This window comes from Anguilla anguilla, chromosome 3 (assembly GCF_013347855.1).
Source record: "Anguilla anguilla isolate fAngAng1 chromosome 3, fAngAng1.pri, whole genome shotgun sequence".
Classification (NCBI taxonomy): domain Eukaryota; kingdom Metazoa; phylum Chordata; class Actinopteri; order Anguilliformes; family Anguillidae; genus Anguilla; species Anguilla anguilla.
Genome location: NC_049203.1, coordinates 28,126,682 through 28,142,698, shown reverse-complemented (window position 1 = coordinate 28,142,698; position 16,017 = coordinate 28,126,682). Strand labels below are relative to the sequence as shown.

The 16,017-nt window shown below is 42.3% G+C and overlaps 1 protein-coding gene across 1 annotated transcript in view; it reads right to left on the bottom strand.

The window, feature by feature from the left end:
* Positions 1-6,630: 6,630 nt before the first annotated feature.
* The window catches only part of tspan7b (tetraspanin 7b), a 51,224-nt gene continuing 41,837 nt past the window's right edge, over positions 6,631-16,017 (bottom strand). Inside the window, exons 6-8 of the mRNA XM_035407980.1 lie at positions 15,001-15,084; positions 12,168-12,250; positions 6,631-9,391 (exon numbers count right to left, since the gene is read on the bottom strand). Coding sequence (XP_035263871.1) covers positions 12,182-12,250; positions 15,001-15,084 — 153 coding nt within the window. The 3' untranslated portion in view covers positions 6,631-9,391; positions 12,168-12,181. The remainder of the gene's footprint in view (positions 9,392-12,167; positions 12,251-15,000; positions 15,085-16,017) is intronic.

The following is a 16,017-nucleotide window of genomic DNA, read 5'->3' as shown; positions in this document are numbered from 1 at the left end:
TAACGGGAGTCAGGTGTGAATACATTTGGCCAATCAGTAGCACTAATTGTGCAGTTAATGACCTGGGGAAAGAAAACCCGGGCCTGATTTGGAATCAAGGTCTAGATTTGAGTATCCACTGAGACATTTACTGAATTTGAATCCTGTGGAATTATTTAGGCCTAGTTTAATTCTGGACCAAAACATCTTAGTATTCCCGATATGGAGTGACAACTTGTCACCGAGCCAGTCTCTAACTTTATGTAGCCTACAGTAGCCTAGTTCCGCATGTAGCCTATCTTTATGTTAATAAAGCAGGGCCGTATCGTCTACATAGCCGATAATGACGGACTGTCAATATGCAGTAATTTTCTTAACAAGATTATAATTCTAGTTAGCTGTCTCCCTGGTTTACAGATTCTTATCTATCACGTATTTTTTTCCTCCGTATACACAAACGTGGGAAGGAATTTATAGTCAAGCACAGCCACTAGCTTACTACCGACATTTGTACAGGAACACGTGTGATTTTGAACACATTGACATTGGAGATTATTGACGGATAGATATAATGCGACAGCAGTTGAACGAGCGACTGTAGCAGCCTATAGCCTCATTAAAATGAGAAAATGCAAAAACATTGCAATTCTCATATAATTTCCACGAAGTTCTAAAATAATTTGTTTCACACCTCGAGATTATTGACATATAGGCTAAATTACCTGGAAAACAAGTGAAAGTAGCTATACGGTGGGACACTTCTGCATGCTCTGTAGGAACTATCCGTTTGAAAAATGTACCTCATCCTTTTCAGTTAATTGGGCTTAATGTGAGCTATAATCTAGCTATATGCATAATACAATAATTTAATGCTTTCTGGGAAAGGGATCGTTTTCACCTTTTTTTATTTCCTACGCCAAATTGTCCGAAACCATTTGGTCTAGCTTTGCGCACATGCATTATTATATTCTGCATAGCCTGGCGATGATTAAGTCAATGATATTCAGTTGGTTCTCGTATGGATAATGAAGAAAAACGGCTCTGAACATTTCTCATGGGAATCTACCAAGTAGCCTAGTTCGGAGAGTCGGGGAAGGGGATTGTTGGTCGTTTATTCGAGAGAGAAGTCCCGTTGTAAGTGTTAATAGCCTACTTTGCTCGTAGTTTCGATGTAGGAGCCGCAACTTCGTGAAACCCACGTAGCCTGAATTCGGGGCAAAGTCTCTTTCAATTTATTCTCCGGATTTCTAGCGCGAGCTCCCACGGGTATGTCAAGAGGGAGAAATCAAAGGGAGGGGAGAGGCGTAGTCTAGGTTACCTGGTATCTTTGCGCTCACGCTGCGGTTCAAACTGATTAACACTGTCCCAGCACCCCAGCTCATCAGAAAGGCCAAGACCAGCCGTCACTTTTTCATAGCTCCCCATTTACCCAGTCTCTACCTACGTTATATCCCACAATTATCGATAGCCTAAGTGCACTTAAAAAATAGGGATAGTATCTCGTTAACTGTGAACTAATTATTTGCAGTAAATTGCAAATGGCAGTATTACCACGTAATTGGCTATTCAATTGCTATTCATAACGATTTATATGTTTTCCAATCTATTAGCAGGCATATATATTTAAATATGTCATGATTCAATATACATAGCGTGGTATTGATTAATATGGGCTAAAACGAGTGCCATTAACGTTACATCTATCATTACGACCGCGTTGCAAGGTTGCGGATCCAAGCGTACTGGAAGCGACACTCGCAGCGTATCTGGTGCGATGTACCTTACGTTTTTCATTGATATATTACTGCCATCTAGTGCTGATAGAAGAAACTTCGAACGAGGTTGAATTTCTGGCTCACATTCCGCAGAAAGTCAACGCCCCTTGATTGCTTTCGGAGAAATTCGTTTCCCCGGCATTATTACCTTAGGCTTTGCATGTAGAATGAATTCTAAATAATGTACAAAGAATCGCCTTAGATCTTACATAATTATTATTTTGGAAACTGTGAATTTAACAACCCTCAAATTTTTCCTTCAACCAATGTTCAGAACATTTGAACCTTTAGTTAATGAAAGCAACATTATTTCCGTTTCATTGCCTTGCTTTCCCCTACAGAGTGCACGCGTGTGTGCAATCATGTCCACATGTGTTTCCAGATGTATCTGCATGATAGTCATTGCTCATATTCAGCTCTCTGATAGTGTTTCCAAAGTTTCTTCACAATTATCTAATCAATACCGTAGTCCTGGAACTGCAAATTCCATGCCTCTCTCCTGAATTGACCAGCATTCGGCAAACCCCTGCTATTCTCAAGGCATCTGTTTCTCTTATTTTTTTCACAACAATGTACCAAATATACTTGAATTCTGCAGGGGTCCACCTAACCACTAGATAATTTGCAATGTGAATTATTTTCTGTGACCTCCCCATGGACTCACAGTCTCTCAAGTGCTGTACTCTAGAAATAACACATTCAAGTGGTGGACAACATGCTCTTCTTTTACACCTGCATTTCTTGCTTCAACTTTTCCACTGAAAGATTTCTTAAAACAGACCCACAGCTCTCCAAGGGGACTGTTAACACAACACTAAAGTTTGGTTTTATGATTTGGCTGCTATATGTAACACAGTCAAACTCAGCCCTATTGCACAAACCAGGTTACAAAAAGGAGCTTACAAACTTAGCAGGATTGTTGTTAGTAAGGCAATTTTTAGTGATGCTTTTAAGGCTATGGGGACGGGTATTAATACATCAAATAAAAAATAAATTGTATTTTATTTATTTATTCATTATTTATTTGTTCATAAAAATATTGTCACAGTATGCTTTACAGCAGACCCTAGCTTGAAAACCCCACAAAAGCAAGTCTTGGGTGACTGTGACAAGGAAAATATACCTGAATAAGATTCAATGGAGTCCACTGTCCTGTGGCTGGGATGTGAATTCATTGTGATCAAAACTATCAATTGGTACATTTCTGAATCAGTGTAAACTTACCTGTATATATACCCTGTACATGCGTGTGTGTGCGCATATGTGTGTGCGTCCGTAAGAGAGAGAGAGATCAGAACCTAGCTGCAGTTGCAAACACTCAGACATTCCAAATTAGAGTGGGAATAGGACATGTTCAGCGCCAAAAAAATAAAAAAATAAAAACAATTCATTCCAAAATTTGGAATAACCAGTTGAATTAATACTGCACCATCCTTCCTACAATTCTAACATGGGCATTCTCTGCAAGGGAAACCAATCACTGCTCCTTTTTCTAAGCAGTCCACTTGAAGCTTGTCCCTGAAAATTGATGCAGGAACAAAAGTAAAAAAAAAAAAAGGTTTAACTTTGAAGTTAAAATAAAGTTAAAGATGAGTGTGAACCTTCTACAGTTCCCCCTGGGTTTCCTCTGTGGTTTCGTCTGGAAGAATCATAAATAAACACAGGAACATGTTTTATTGCAAACTAGTCAATTAAACAAGCCATTGATCATTGATATCTCTGGAGACAAAATGCAGACACTGCAGAAATAATTACTTTGAAATGAATGCAGCTGTACAAAACCTTTCTAAACAAGAAGAAGAATATGTACTGCAATAATTATATAAATAATCTGGCACGTATAATTAATCTAATCTCTTTTCCTGGGATGTAAAACTGTTTTAATTATTATTTTACTCTGAAAAATAAAATAATTTCTATGGTTATGAAAATAAAAGATCCCAAATCAAACCCTGCTCATCATTTGAGTCAGCAAATCATTTGTTTTGGTGAGATCCACAGTATAGTTTAATTGTGAAGAGACAATGACTGTAATGGTAAAGCCCTGTTTAATGTTGTGTTCATTTATAGTATTGAACAGTTTTATTTCACACTTTGAATTATTGACATGAAACATGCTGTATAATAATAATAATAATAATAATTATTATTATTATTCAGCAATTGCTTTATTTTATTATTTACATGACAGTGATTTTAGAGAATTCAAGTTTGCACACCAAATTTGCGTCCTTGAACTTTTAGTAGACAGAAATATAATTCTGTTTTCTGAAATCTGGAAACTGACCCTCAAAAAATAATACCGTGTAGTATTCATACATAGTTAAATGTTGGGGAATAATTCCACTCAAGTGAAGAAAGTGAAGAATTTAAGGATAAAACCATCTCGTTTCAGCAAAATGCCTTCTGCAGTGTTCAACCTGGCGTCTTGCCAAAACCCATTGGTTTTATCAACAAATTCTGTTTTTCATCACCAAAGTTTGCAAGAAACTTTCTTTTTATATGTTTATTCACCTTTCTTCACGCCTTGGAGTGTCATAACAAAGTAGTGCCAAAGTCACACCTTGCGTAAATTGAACTCAAAGTTTATGGGCGCTATTTTCCGGCCAGGGGATGGCGTTTTGCGAGCCGTTTCACTGGGCACAATGGTATTTTCGTTCATGGATTTTGACACGCTTGTGACTCTTCCTGTGCCAAAGTGGGAGGAGAGCCTCTGGGGGTGTGTCAGTCAAGATCGAGCAGGTCGCTGCGTTTTTCGCTCAGCTCATTGCAATTTTGGTGTCCGCCTAGTCTGCGATTTGCGTCCTCTCTTCCCGCCTGCTCAGACCACGTTGTGTGGCGCAGCCCAGCATATGGCGGGTTGCTATCTTCGGGGCTTCACCATGCAATGCGTGCTCATAGCCTGCTGAAAAGCCAATCAACGGTTTTCATGGATCGTATTCTGTCCAGGTTTACTTTAATATAAATCCCATATGCAGGAAAAATGTGTAGTACTTATATTTATTGTTCATTGTCTATATTTGTTTTTTTTTTAAATAATTGTAATTCCTGCATTTATTCCTGTTTTTAATTGTTTATGGCTGTTCTTATACTCTGGTCCCCTTGGGGTACTGTACCTATTTAGTTAGTTTAGTTTGTACCTTTTTCTTACACCCATATGTAATCAGAAGAATAACAATAAATGCAACTTGAACAATCTTTTCATTTTAATTGACTGTAGTTAAAATTATAGCTACAGTACTGGTACACATTATAGATAGACTGCATTTATAAACCAGTTTGATCATCAATATTTTGCAACAATTTCTCTTTTTGGCATCAACATAAAACAAAAATGAAGAAATGATTAGCATTTGTGTTAAGTGTGTAGGCCTACAGGTAATAATCATACACCTTCCTATATGTATTATCCTATACAAATATAATTGAGCAGTCGAATGTATCTTACTGTTGGAAATTTTATAATCAGCTTGAAAATGTATTTCTTTGCCCAGTATTTTTCTACATTCTGTAAAATGATAATATTCCTGCAAATACAGGAAACCATTTTTTGGCTTGTATACATTATTTCAAATTACTGATGCTCACAGAATATCATTATCACTCGTGGTCAAAAAGATTAACTGTTTTGCTGGTGAAAATGGCTCAGAGGAACAACAACAGAAGAATGAGCTCAGATAAAAGTTTTAAAACAACGTAACGACACAGTGTTTCCATAATTTTTGCCTGTACTGTATATGGAAGCTACATGCATTATCTGCATCAGTTATCTCCTCTCAAACTAATTGAACATTATCTGGGAGTGCTCAATATCAAAGCGAGTATATCATCAGGTAGCCTTAAAATAAGGTTCAAATGTGTGTGTCATGCTATCCGTGGAGACAAAATAATAACCAAGGAGAAAGCCACTTGCAATGTATGCCCAGTTCAGTTAAGTTTAAGTCATGCCACTGTTGTGAATTATTGATGGAATCGTGCCTTATAGTTTTTCTTCTGTTTGAGCACCAGGTCAAACCGAGTGATTTTCCTGTTGTGAATGTGATCATTGGCATTGTTGCGGGCTTCCCTGGTTTCGTTTGATTATTAGTTATAGCATAGTATGTTTAAGCTATTTAGCTATAGGTTTAATGGGAAATTTAACTGGCCCATAATTTAGTTTGTTTTATTAAATTTCTGGTGAAAGGAAATTTGAACAAATTTCAACAAATTTCTTATTTATAGGATTTGTTCAAACTGTTTGTGAAAATAGTGACAGTCCAACTGACATCCCGTCGCAAAAGGATGTCCTATGAGAAACAGCTCATTAGTACGTCCTTATCCTCGTCCTCCATTGCAGTTGTAGACTATGGAAATTGGCAGTACGTCCTGCGCAATGCGCACGGCTCTTAAAGGGAATATAAAAAGAGGTAATGTGATCGGCTATTAATAAATCTAGCTGCATCACACCCACTGATAATATATTGAGTATAATCCAGCCCATTTTCCACCTGTGCTTTGAGCTGTGCGCTCCTCACCTTTGGCCACGGAAACACAAACATTCACTCGCTACGCCCAGTGTACCCACGCACCGCTCCGCTGACCACGCCCATATGCCATGCAACACTGATTCAGGGAAAATAGGGCTCTATGAGTCCAGTATCTATCAGAGTAAAACATGGTCCATCAGAACATTTCTCTAAACATTTTACCCCTTCTTTTTCAAAGTCACATCTGCCAAATACCTTATTTAACACATCAGACCATTTGCACAGCAGTATGCACACTGCGGTCTCGTCTCTATTGTATTAAGATAGATTATGGTGTCACTGTTTTGCCATAGGAATGTGGCAGACCCATATCATTCACAGAATGCACCAATCAAAGACAGACCAATAGAAAAATTTGTAATGAACATTTATTAATACAGAGATCACAACTGTTCACAACATCAACATACTTTGTTGGCATGCTAGCTGGTGATGACAGTTTTAAAAAGTCTATACAAAGTCTTAATATTCTGCTTTTCCACCTTTGGAATTGTGTGAAATGTATCTATTCTCTACAATATGTTTTTAATAGACTTACTAGTAATACTGATCCACCTACACAGATGGGGCTGCAGAGTCTGCTGTGACAAGTTTCAAAAACAAGGCAATAAACACATACACAGAGATACAAAGGGCTGTATGCTGAATCCCCCAGCCTGAGTTACGCACATCACAGTATTATTAAATAAGTTACAATGTTCGGTGACCTCAGTGAACTCTGCCCACTCTGCCCCAGCCCACTAAAGCCCTCCCCTTTTGGCCCCGTCGCTCAAGTCACAGACCCACCCCGCTCCGCCCTTCCCCATCCTACCAAGTTGGTGTCTCGCCCTACTGATATTAAGTAATGCTGACACTTCGAAGGTTCTCTTCAAGAATTTTTAATAATTAAAAATAAATAAAAAGCAGTCTTCATTGGAGATCCTTCATGCGCCATTTTTTCCCACCATTTCTTGAGTTAAGTGATTTTTTTCCCCCTTAGATGCAGGGTTCCCTAATGACGGCTGCATTCCACATTGCAGGTAGGATGGAGTGAAATTATTCAGAATTGAAACAATAAATTAATCTCAGAGATTTCACTTTAGTGATTAGGCTCTGTATTTTTTTAAAAAAAAGCAGCAATGCATGATGGAAAATCGTGTTTCTTGCACCGGGATCAGCTCTCTCCCTTTAAGTGGACACAAAGTGACCACACATACCCAAGTAAGACGTCCTGCCAGTCCCACATCCACTGTGGAATATGACTGACGTTACTGTTTGTGATACGTATAGCGGGTGGCGGCACTCTGTCCTGTTACGGGTTCTGTAATTTAGCCAGGATTGGACTTCACGCCAAGAGGGAAAACAAATTTGGATCAGGTGTGTTTCTTGCTCGCCAGACTGTCGCAACACTGCATAACGAGGCGTTTCTGAGGCGCGACGCACTGCCTGGTGCAGTCCGTGCCGAGGGCATGGCCTTCCTGGAGCTCTCTAACTGCAGAGTAACTCCTTTCAGAAAGTAAAGAAATGGGATTTCTCGTTCTGGGCAAGGTGCCTGGCACGCGCACACCGCTTCCCAGGGGCCGTACCAATCATGGATGAGAGACATTTGCATTCGAATCCAAGCGGTGATACTGGGAGGGGCCATTCCTGGTCTCCTCGTCAAAGCTGACGCTGATTATGGTGTTAAAGACCCTCCTGTGCCCAGTCGCCCCCCATTGGAACGAATGATTTCAATGATAACTACGAGAGCAGTTCTCTCTCTCTCTCTCTCAGCCGCTCCCTCTCTCTCTTTCTTTTTTTCTCACTCAGGTTTCTACCCCTCTCTCTCTCCCTCTCTCCCTCTCTCTCTCTGTCGCTCTCTCTCTGGGGTCTCCCCCTTTTGCTCCATGTACACCTGTACAAATAACCTGATGTCTTCTCTCAGTAGATCCTGTGGATAAAATTGTCTCTAATCAAAACCAGAGCGTGGAAATTATGCTGTTAACAGAATGCTATGCGGATTGCAGTAATATACAATATACACGGGGTTGGGGTGTACAATGAAAAGAGGATAGCGTAGTTAAATGTATCTGAGTGTTATAGTGTATAGAAGTGTCAGGCCTCTAACCACAGAGTTAGAGGGTAGAGTTAAGCTGTCTGTGTGTGCGCATGAGTGATTTTTGTGTGTAATGCGTGATCCGTGTATGCACTGTATATGCATGTGTATGCGCACTGGAAATGTGCAAGACTGAAGAATTACAGGTTTTTAATTAAGACTGAGTCTAATCCCAAAGATATCTCATTAAAAAAACGAAATAAAATACATGTACACATATAGAGGGAATGGGGCAGGTCACAGGACTCACTGAGTATCGGACCCAACTGAACACAAAAATCAGTTTTAAAAAAGCAACACAAACACATCTACTTAAAGCAACTGGCACGGTTCTTTTTGAGCAGTATTAATGCTGAAACTGGGTGCTGAAAATATAATCCTTATACCGCAGCAGCAAAAAGCAGAGGCAATACATGTCAAAAAGAGAAAAAAAGAAGGCTGTAATTTTACATCCAGGACTACTATTCCCTTCAAATGTCATGTCTTTAAAATGAGTTTATTCTTTTACATTTTCAAGTATCTATATATATATATAAATATATCACCATGTTTATTTAAATAGGGTTTGCAAAGATGGGAAGCAAACATATTAAAGCCACTTTTAGTTTTATTTTGTTGAGTTTTTTCAATGTGTCTTAGAAATATGGTTAATGCTTGTAGATGAAATGTTTGTGTTTAGAGTGCCCGTGCTACATGCACATCCATGTACGCTGAAAATGGAAACGAGGCCATTGTCTGCAAGAAGTGGCTGCGCTCATCTTTTCATTTCATTCCTCTGAAGATCCTGAAAGAAAGCTTGTTTTCATGGCACAACCACATGTTAAGGAATGATGCACTACAATAATTTACAAGGGAGAGGGATAGATGGAAAGAGAAAGGCAGGGAGAGGGGGAGGAGAGGGAGAAGGGGATAGAGAGATACAGAGAGTTAGCAAAAGAGAACAAGATAAAAGAAATAGAATGGAGTGTGCTAGCATTCTGGGAGTATCTGTCCTCCCAACGGTCTTCAAAGGTGACGTATGCTTCCTCTTCATCACCCTGAAAGGCAGTAATATACAGGATCACATAATGACTAACAGCCTGACATGTGTAGGGCTATTTCTTGAGAGAGTGTGTACTTCTGTTTGTGTGTGTGTGTGTGTGTGTGTGTGTGTGTGTGTGCGTGTGTGTGTGTGCGTGTGTACCTGTGTACCTGTGTGTGTGTGTGTGTGTGTGTGCGTGTGCATGTGTGTGCGTGTGTGTATGTGTGCGTGTGTGCATGTGCGTGTGTGTGCGCATGTGCATGTGTATGTTGCACACCACAGCACACAGGTGGATGCCCAGGCAAAACACAGTATGGTATCTACAGTATGCAAGGACTGTGTGCTGATATCATACCCACTGTGTAGAGTGCCTGTCAACATACCAACTACCATCATACATGACCACAGACAGGAACAGGCTCAACTCTGCTCAAAAAAGTATTTTGCACACTCAGCAAAAAGGTTAGTGATGAATCAACTATTTTTTTTTACAATTTATTCCTTGTGGACTCATACAAACACTGCTTAAGCTGAATTAACAGTGAAAACTTAACTGTTTATTATCTATCTAGAAATGTATCAGCTGCAATCTTGAACACTCAAGGGTCTCAGCTTCCAAGAAATAACCGGGTAAACTATTCTATATATTCAGTTATATATTGCGTGGGAAAATAGCTGCTTGACATTTGTGCAAGCTGTGCACCTAGGTGATGTCATCCAGAAATATCTTCTATAGCCCACACTCTCAGAAAAAAAGGTACCATTCAGTACCTGGAAAGGTACAATCGCTTGTCACTGTGGCAGTACCCCTTGAAGGTATAGCTGTACCTTTACCAGAAAAAAAGGTACCATTCAGTACCCAGAAAGGTACAATCGCTTGTCACTAGTACCTTTAGAGGTACAGTTTTGTACTTGTACAGAATTTGTACCCTTGTGTACCTTTATTTCTGAGAGTGCACTGGTAATGAAAATGTAAAAACCTACCCCCTCCCCCCCATATCTGTACCTGCTCCTTCTCAGACATTTTAATTCAGATCTTTCCACTGCAGCTGGAGATATGCTGCAGCTGCACTGGCTCTAAGATGGCGCACCTCTCTGGCATCTTCCGCACGCGACCATTAAGCGCCTTCTAAATGACTCAGATCACGGGAGGGACACGCGGCTGCCGGAATCGCGTCTCTGCCAAACTGTAACCGCGCGCAGCTCTGCGTTTCAGCTGGGTACGAACTCCCCGCCCCTGTTTCCTCCTGACCCCCACCGGACCAATGGAGACCTCTCCATTCTGCGAGCTCCCTGGATGGAGACCCCGCCCACCAGGATGGTCATGGAAACGGGGATCGAGGCTCGCCGCTTTAGCGCATTATCGTAGCAGGCAGCCCGCGCAGACGGAACGCAATAAATCGGGGAGTTAATTGAGAAGCAAACAGCATTATTTATAATCCCGAGCAGCGCTGTCAGGGCCTGGCAATTAGAGAGACTGCTGGGAAGGTGCGAGCGTGTGATAACTGAGCAGCTCTGTGGTTATCAGACGCACACACACGCGCGCACAGAGGCAAGGAACACACACACACTCACACACACACACAAAACACAAGTGCACACACACACGGGGGTACACATACACACATTAATGAAAGCACCATACACACACACACACACACACACACACACACAGAACACAAGTGCACACACACACAGGGGTACACATACACACATTAATGAAAGCACCACACACACACACACACACAGAACACAAGTGCGCACACACACGGGGGTACACATACACACATTAATGAAAGCACCACACACACACACACACACAGAACACAAGTGTGCACACACACGGGTTGTGTACACATACGCACATTAATGGAAGCGCCACACACATGCACACATACACACACACACACACGCACACACATACATGCACTCAGTGCTCTGCTGCTCAGACAGCAGGCCGCCTCAATAATTAATCACTAGTCTGATGGTGTTTTCCTCTCTCCATATCACAGGCTTTATTTCCATATCAGAGACATGTGTGGCAGCTTCATTGTTCTCACTTTCACCCTGCTCTCTCTCTCTCCCCACTGCTCTCTTTCTCTCTCCTTTCTTTCTCTCTCCCTCTCTGTTGGCTTTGCTTTTTCTCTGATCTCTCTGTTCTTTCTGTTTATTCTGAGCTCTGTTTTCTCTGTCTGAAGGATCAGTGTATGAATGGCAGTAAGAACGTACAAGTGAGAGCAACCTGCGACAACACATCAGTGCAGTGGAGTTCAGTATGAGTGCAGTTCGAATGAGGGACAGGGAATCTGAATGCACGCAGTGGGAATCTTTATGAATACAGAGGGGATCTGTGGGAGTGCAGTAGGAATTTGTATGAATCTAGTGGGAATCTGTATGAGTGCAGTGGGAAACTTTATGAATGTAGAGGGAATCTGTAGGAGTGCAGTAGGAATTTGTATGAGTGTATTGGGAATTTGTATGAAGGTAGTGGGGAATCTGTATGAATGTAGTGGGAATCTGTATGAATGCAGTGAAAATCTGTATGAATGTAGTGGGAATCTGTATGAATGCAGTGAAAATCTGTATGAATGTAGTGGAAATTTGTATGAATGTAATGGGAATGTATATGAGTGCACTCTGAATCTGTTTGAGTAGGAAGCTGTACGCATGTGATAAACCTTGGCGTTACTTAAACTCGGCTGCTCGTTAAGTGCGGTGCTTTCTCAGCCCTAACCCCGAGGAGTGGAGAGGCAGCACCAGTGAGAGAGAGTGAGAGAAGAGTTTATACTCACCCACAGCCTAACTGTTACACCATCTCATACTGATTAGCAGTGATGAACCGCGACAGACAGCAGGCCAGCAACATGCCAATCAGCTACACAAAGGAGAGATGGAGGGAAAGGGAGGGGGGGAGAAGGAGAGGGGGGAGAGGAAGAGATACTTCACATGCCTTTATTTAAACATTACTAATATGTTTTACCATTAACCCACGACAGCTATATTTAACAGGGAAAACCAGAACTGACACAATTCATTAAAAAAATGTTCAATAAATACATTAAAACAATTAAAGCAGATTTAGAAAACCAAAACCACGAATTATCAAACCACCCGTATCAGATTCTGATAAGGATTTTAAACATTCCCATCATTGACCATGTTGCAAATTGCATCATTAACGCGTGAAGTCTTCTGAAACGCATTAGCATTGTGCATCAAATTTTGCATACATATTTCACCCAAAAGGCACTCCGGGGCCATCCCTCCGAACACTAATCATCCCCTAACGCAGGGAAAGAGAGAGAGAGGGCGAAAGAGAGAGAGAGAGAGAGGGATTTTACAGCAGGCAGCAGCACAGGCATGCCTGCAGCCCTGCTGACCTCACACTTCTCTGGCTGCCGCAGGACCCCCCAGGGTTCCAATCAGCGCCAACGCCCCTCCGCCGGCGGTGCGCGTTGAACTCCAGCGCGTTAAACAAACAGCGGCGGAGGCTATTAAAGAACGCAGCGTTCGGAGGAGGGGGCGGGGGCGGGCTTTTTCTAATTACAAAAGCTTCGATTTATCCTAAGAAAATGGCAATTAAATCAACTGGCTCTAATTAAAATGATTGGGTTTTTCCCCTCCGTCAGCTGTAGACACCTTGTATTACACGCCAGCGGGTGTGGGTTGGCTGGTGGGTAAGATTAATTCCTCTGACATCTTTTTTAATTAAAACAGAAGGAGGACCGTCCTGAAGTCCCAACCCCCCCAGGCCGCCCCCCCCCCCCCCCCCCCCCCCCCCCCCCGGCCCCCGACCCTCTGTCCTGCAGGAGCGGGCACCTGTCACGCACCGTGAAGAGGGATTAGACGCATTAGGACGGGGCCGGCGTTAATGGGTGCCATTGATCTGCGCTGCCTTTTATTCCTGATAACATTTACAGTTCAATTAATGGCCGGGAACCCCAGCGGAGTGGCAGCCGCGAGGGTCACGTGACTCCTAACGGCCCCACGGCCCCATTAAGCGTAATGGAGGGGGTCGCCACGGCGCCCGTGGAGTAATGGAGCGTGCCCGAGCTGTGTGAGGAGGGAAAGACCGCCGCTCGCCCAGAAACGCACTGTTCTAATCAGAGAGGGGAGGGGCAGAGAGAGAGAGAGAGGCAGAGACAGAGAGAGAGAGAGAGAGAGAGAGGGAGAGAGGGAGAATGAGAGAGAGGTAGACAGAGAGAGAGGGAGAAAGAGAGAGAGGGAGAATGAGAGAGAGGTAGGCAGAGAGAGAGAGGGAGAAAGAGAGAGAGGGAGAATGAGAGAGAGGTAGACAGAGAGAGAGAGGGAGAAAGAGAGAGAGGGAGGGAGCGAGGGAGAGGGAGAGTATGAGAGAGGGAGGGAGGCAGGGGAGTGCGCTATGGAGAGGGGATGAAGAGAGGAAGGAAATACGAAGAGAGGGAGGGAGGGATGGAGGGAGAGAGAGAAGGAGGGGTGTATGTTTCAATCACACCAATCCGTATATAAGATCTGGGGCGCAGGGCGTCAGCCGGCTGATGTGTAAGATTCCCATAAGCTCGAGTGACGTGCCGCCTGACCGGATGTGATGGATGTGAGTTCACACCGGGCCTCTGATGTACCCTGGGTGGGCCCCCACCCAAACGGATACAGGGAAGTACAGCGAGACGTCCTGAATCGGCTGCTCGAAATATCGCCCAGGAACCTCTCTGGCAAGTTTGTGTGGCACCAACTGAGGTTAAACGGAAATAATTTATCATTTCGTTGAGCTGAGCAAAGCCCACGCAGAGTACATCTTCTTTTCGGCCATCTTTCTTCTCTCATTGGCGATGACTTGCGTTTGCTCCGAGATTTGTCGAAGCTTCTCTGTGGTCACATCTCAAGATCACATCTCAAATTATACTCGTCCACAGAGTTTGAGCTGACCATGTCAGTCACATGGAGTGCATATTCTGTAAATGATCACTGATCCCTGATCAATACCACAGCTGATACCTATCTGGGAATCGATGATCAGTGATTGCACCGACAGAATGTAATTTCCACGAATGATCCTACGCCAATCGATCAGCTGAAATCCTTCCCAACAGGCCCTCCTCACGCACCAGCATAAATGTCTCACAGGCCCGTTTACAAAACTTGACCCGTCCGCACCTTTGACTACCTTTACCAGGAAGAGGAACTGCACCCACTAAGCCTTACACTCCTGCCAGATCACCCAACTCTGTCCTGGGGTCACCTCGCCATCCCCTTCCCTAAAGGGTCCTGTCCCCTCAGTCATGTCTCTTCAGTCACTTGTTTCTTCTCCTCCACAGACTGAAAACACTTCTGCTTACACTTCCTCTTGGCTCAACTAATGCTGAATTTCTCAAACCTTTCTTATGGTTTTACTACCCCTACACATGTCACATCAAACACTATATTTTGAACATTATACCTTCTTGCATTTACCATGGTACATAACATTATGTTGTAGGTTTATATACTGACTGTGTGATTGATTGAGGCACTGATGGCATTAGGTCCACTGCCTAAACCTTTAGTCATGCACTTTAGGAAGTCCCTCTGGACACGAGCATCTTGCAAAATGCCTAAATCTAAAAAGGAAAAAGACAATGAACATCGAGGAGGTAGCTGTAATTTTACCTGTGAAAAAGCAATCCCAAATGCCACACCGGCGATTATGCCCATGTTGGTCTCAATGAAGGAAGTCACCAGCTCATAGCAGCCCTGTTGCAGAGGGACAGAGGTAGTGTTCAGCTATCATAGCACTAACCACAGCTGAGTTCAATTTCAGTAATTCTATTCCAGTTCACTTATACCTTTAAATTCTCTTAATTAAATTCATTTTCCACAACAATTGAACTGAATTGGAAAGTTCATTTTGCAAATTCAGATCAATCTAGCAAACTCAATTTCAATTTAATATTCCTCTCACACACATTCCTTCAATTAAATTCTTCCCTTAAATCAGCCCAAATTCCCCTAAAGGCACACAATGCAGGATTTTTACCTAGAAAATATAAGATAACCATGTTCAGTCATGTCTATGCTGCACTGGCATCATCTGTCTTTGCACACCTCTGCCTGTATTTATTCTTCTAAGATGTGTTTGGAATGTTTCTGTGTGTGATGCTCTTTTCTGTGTGGAGAGGGGTGGGTGTGGCTACAGAGCCTGTAGGGTGGGATCAGATTTTAGCAGTGTTCGTAGCTAGCAAGTTCCTGCAATGGTAGAGATGAAGCAGCACTTCGACAAGCTACAGGGTTTGTTCAAAAACCAGAGTCAACCTTAAAATTACTTTTCTTTAATGGCTGAAGTTCACATGAGGATGAAAAAAAGCACTTGGTGCACTCAAGGGTGTTTCTTGCCCTCAACAAGTTGAGTGGGCAGGGTTGAGGACAGAGGAGGATAATTCTTTGATAGTAAACACAGGACCACAGCAATGCTAAAAATCCTGCATAGTGTGCCTTTAATTCAATTCACATCAGAGTCAATTCACATGGGGTCAATTCCATTTAAATTCAGTCAATTCATGAATGAACAAATTGTATTTTTAAATTCATCAATTGAATTTCAATGTATAACCTTTATTTCTGTTAATTCTGAGGTATCCCTACTTGCATGCATTTATTTAGTTCTACAGTAAATATTTTTGTATTATA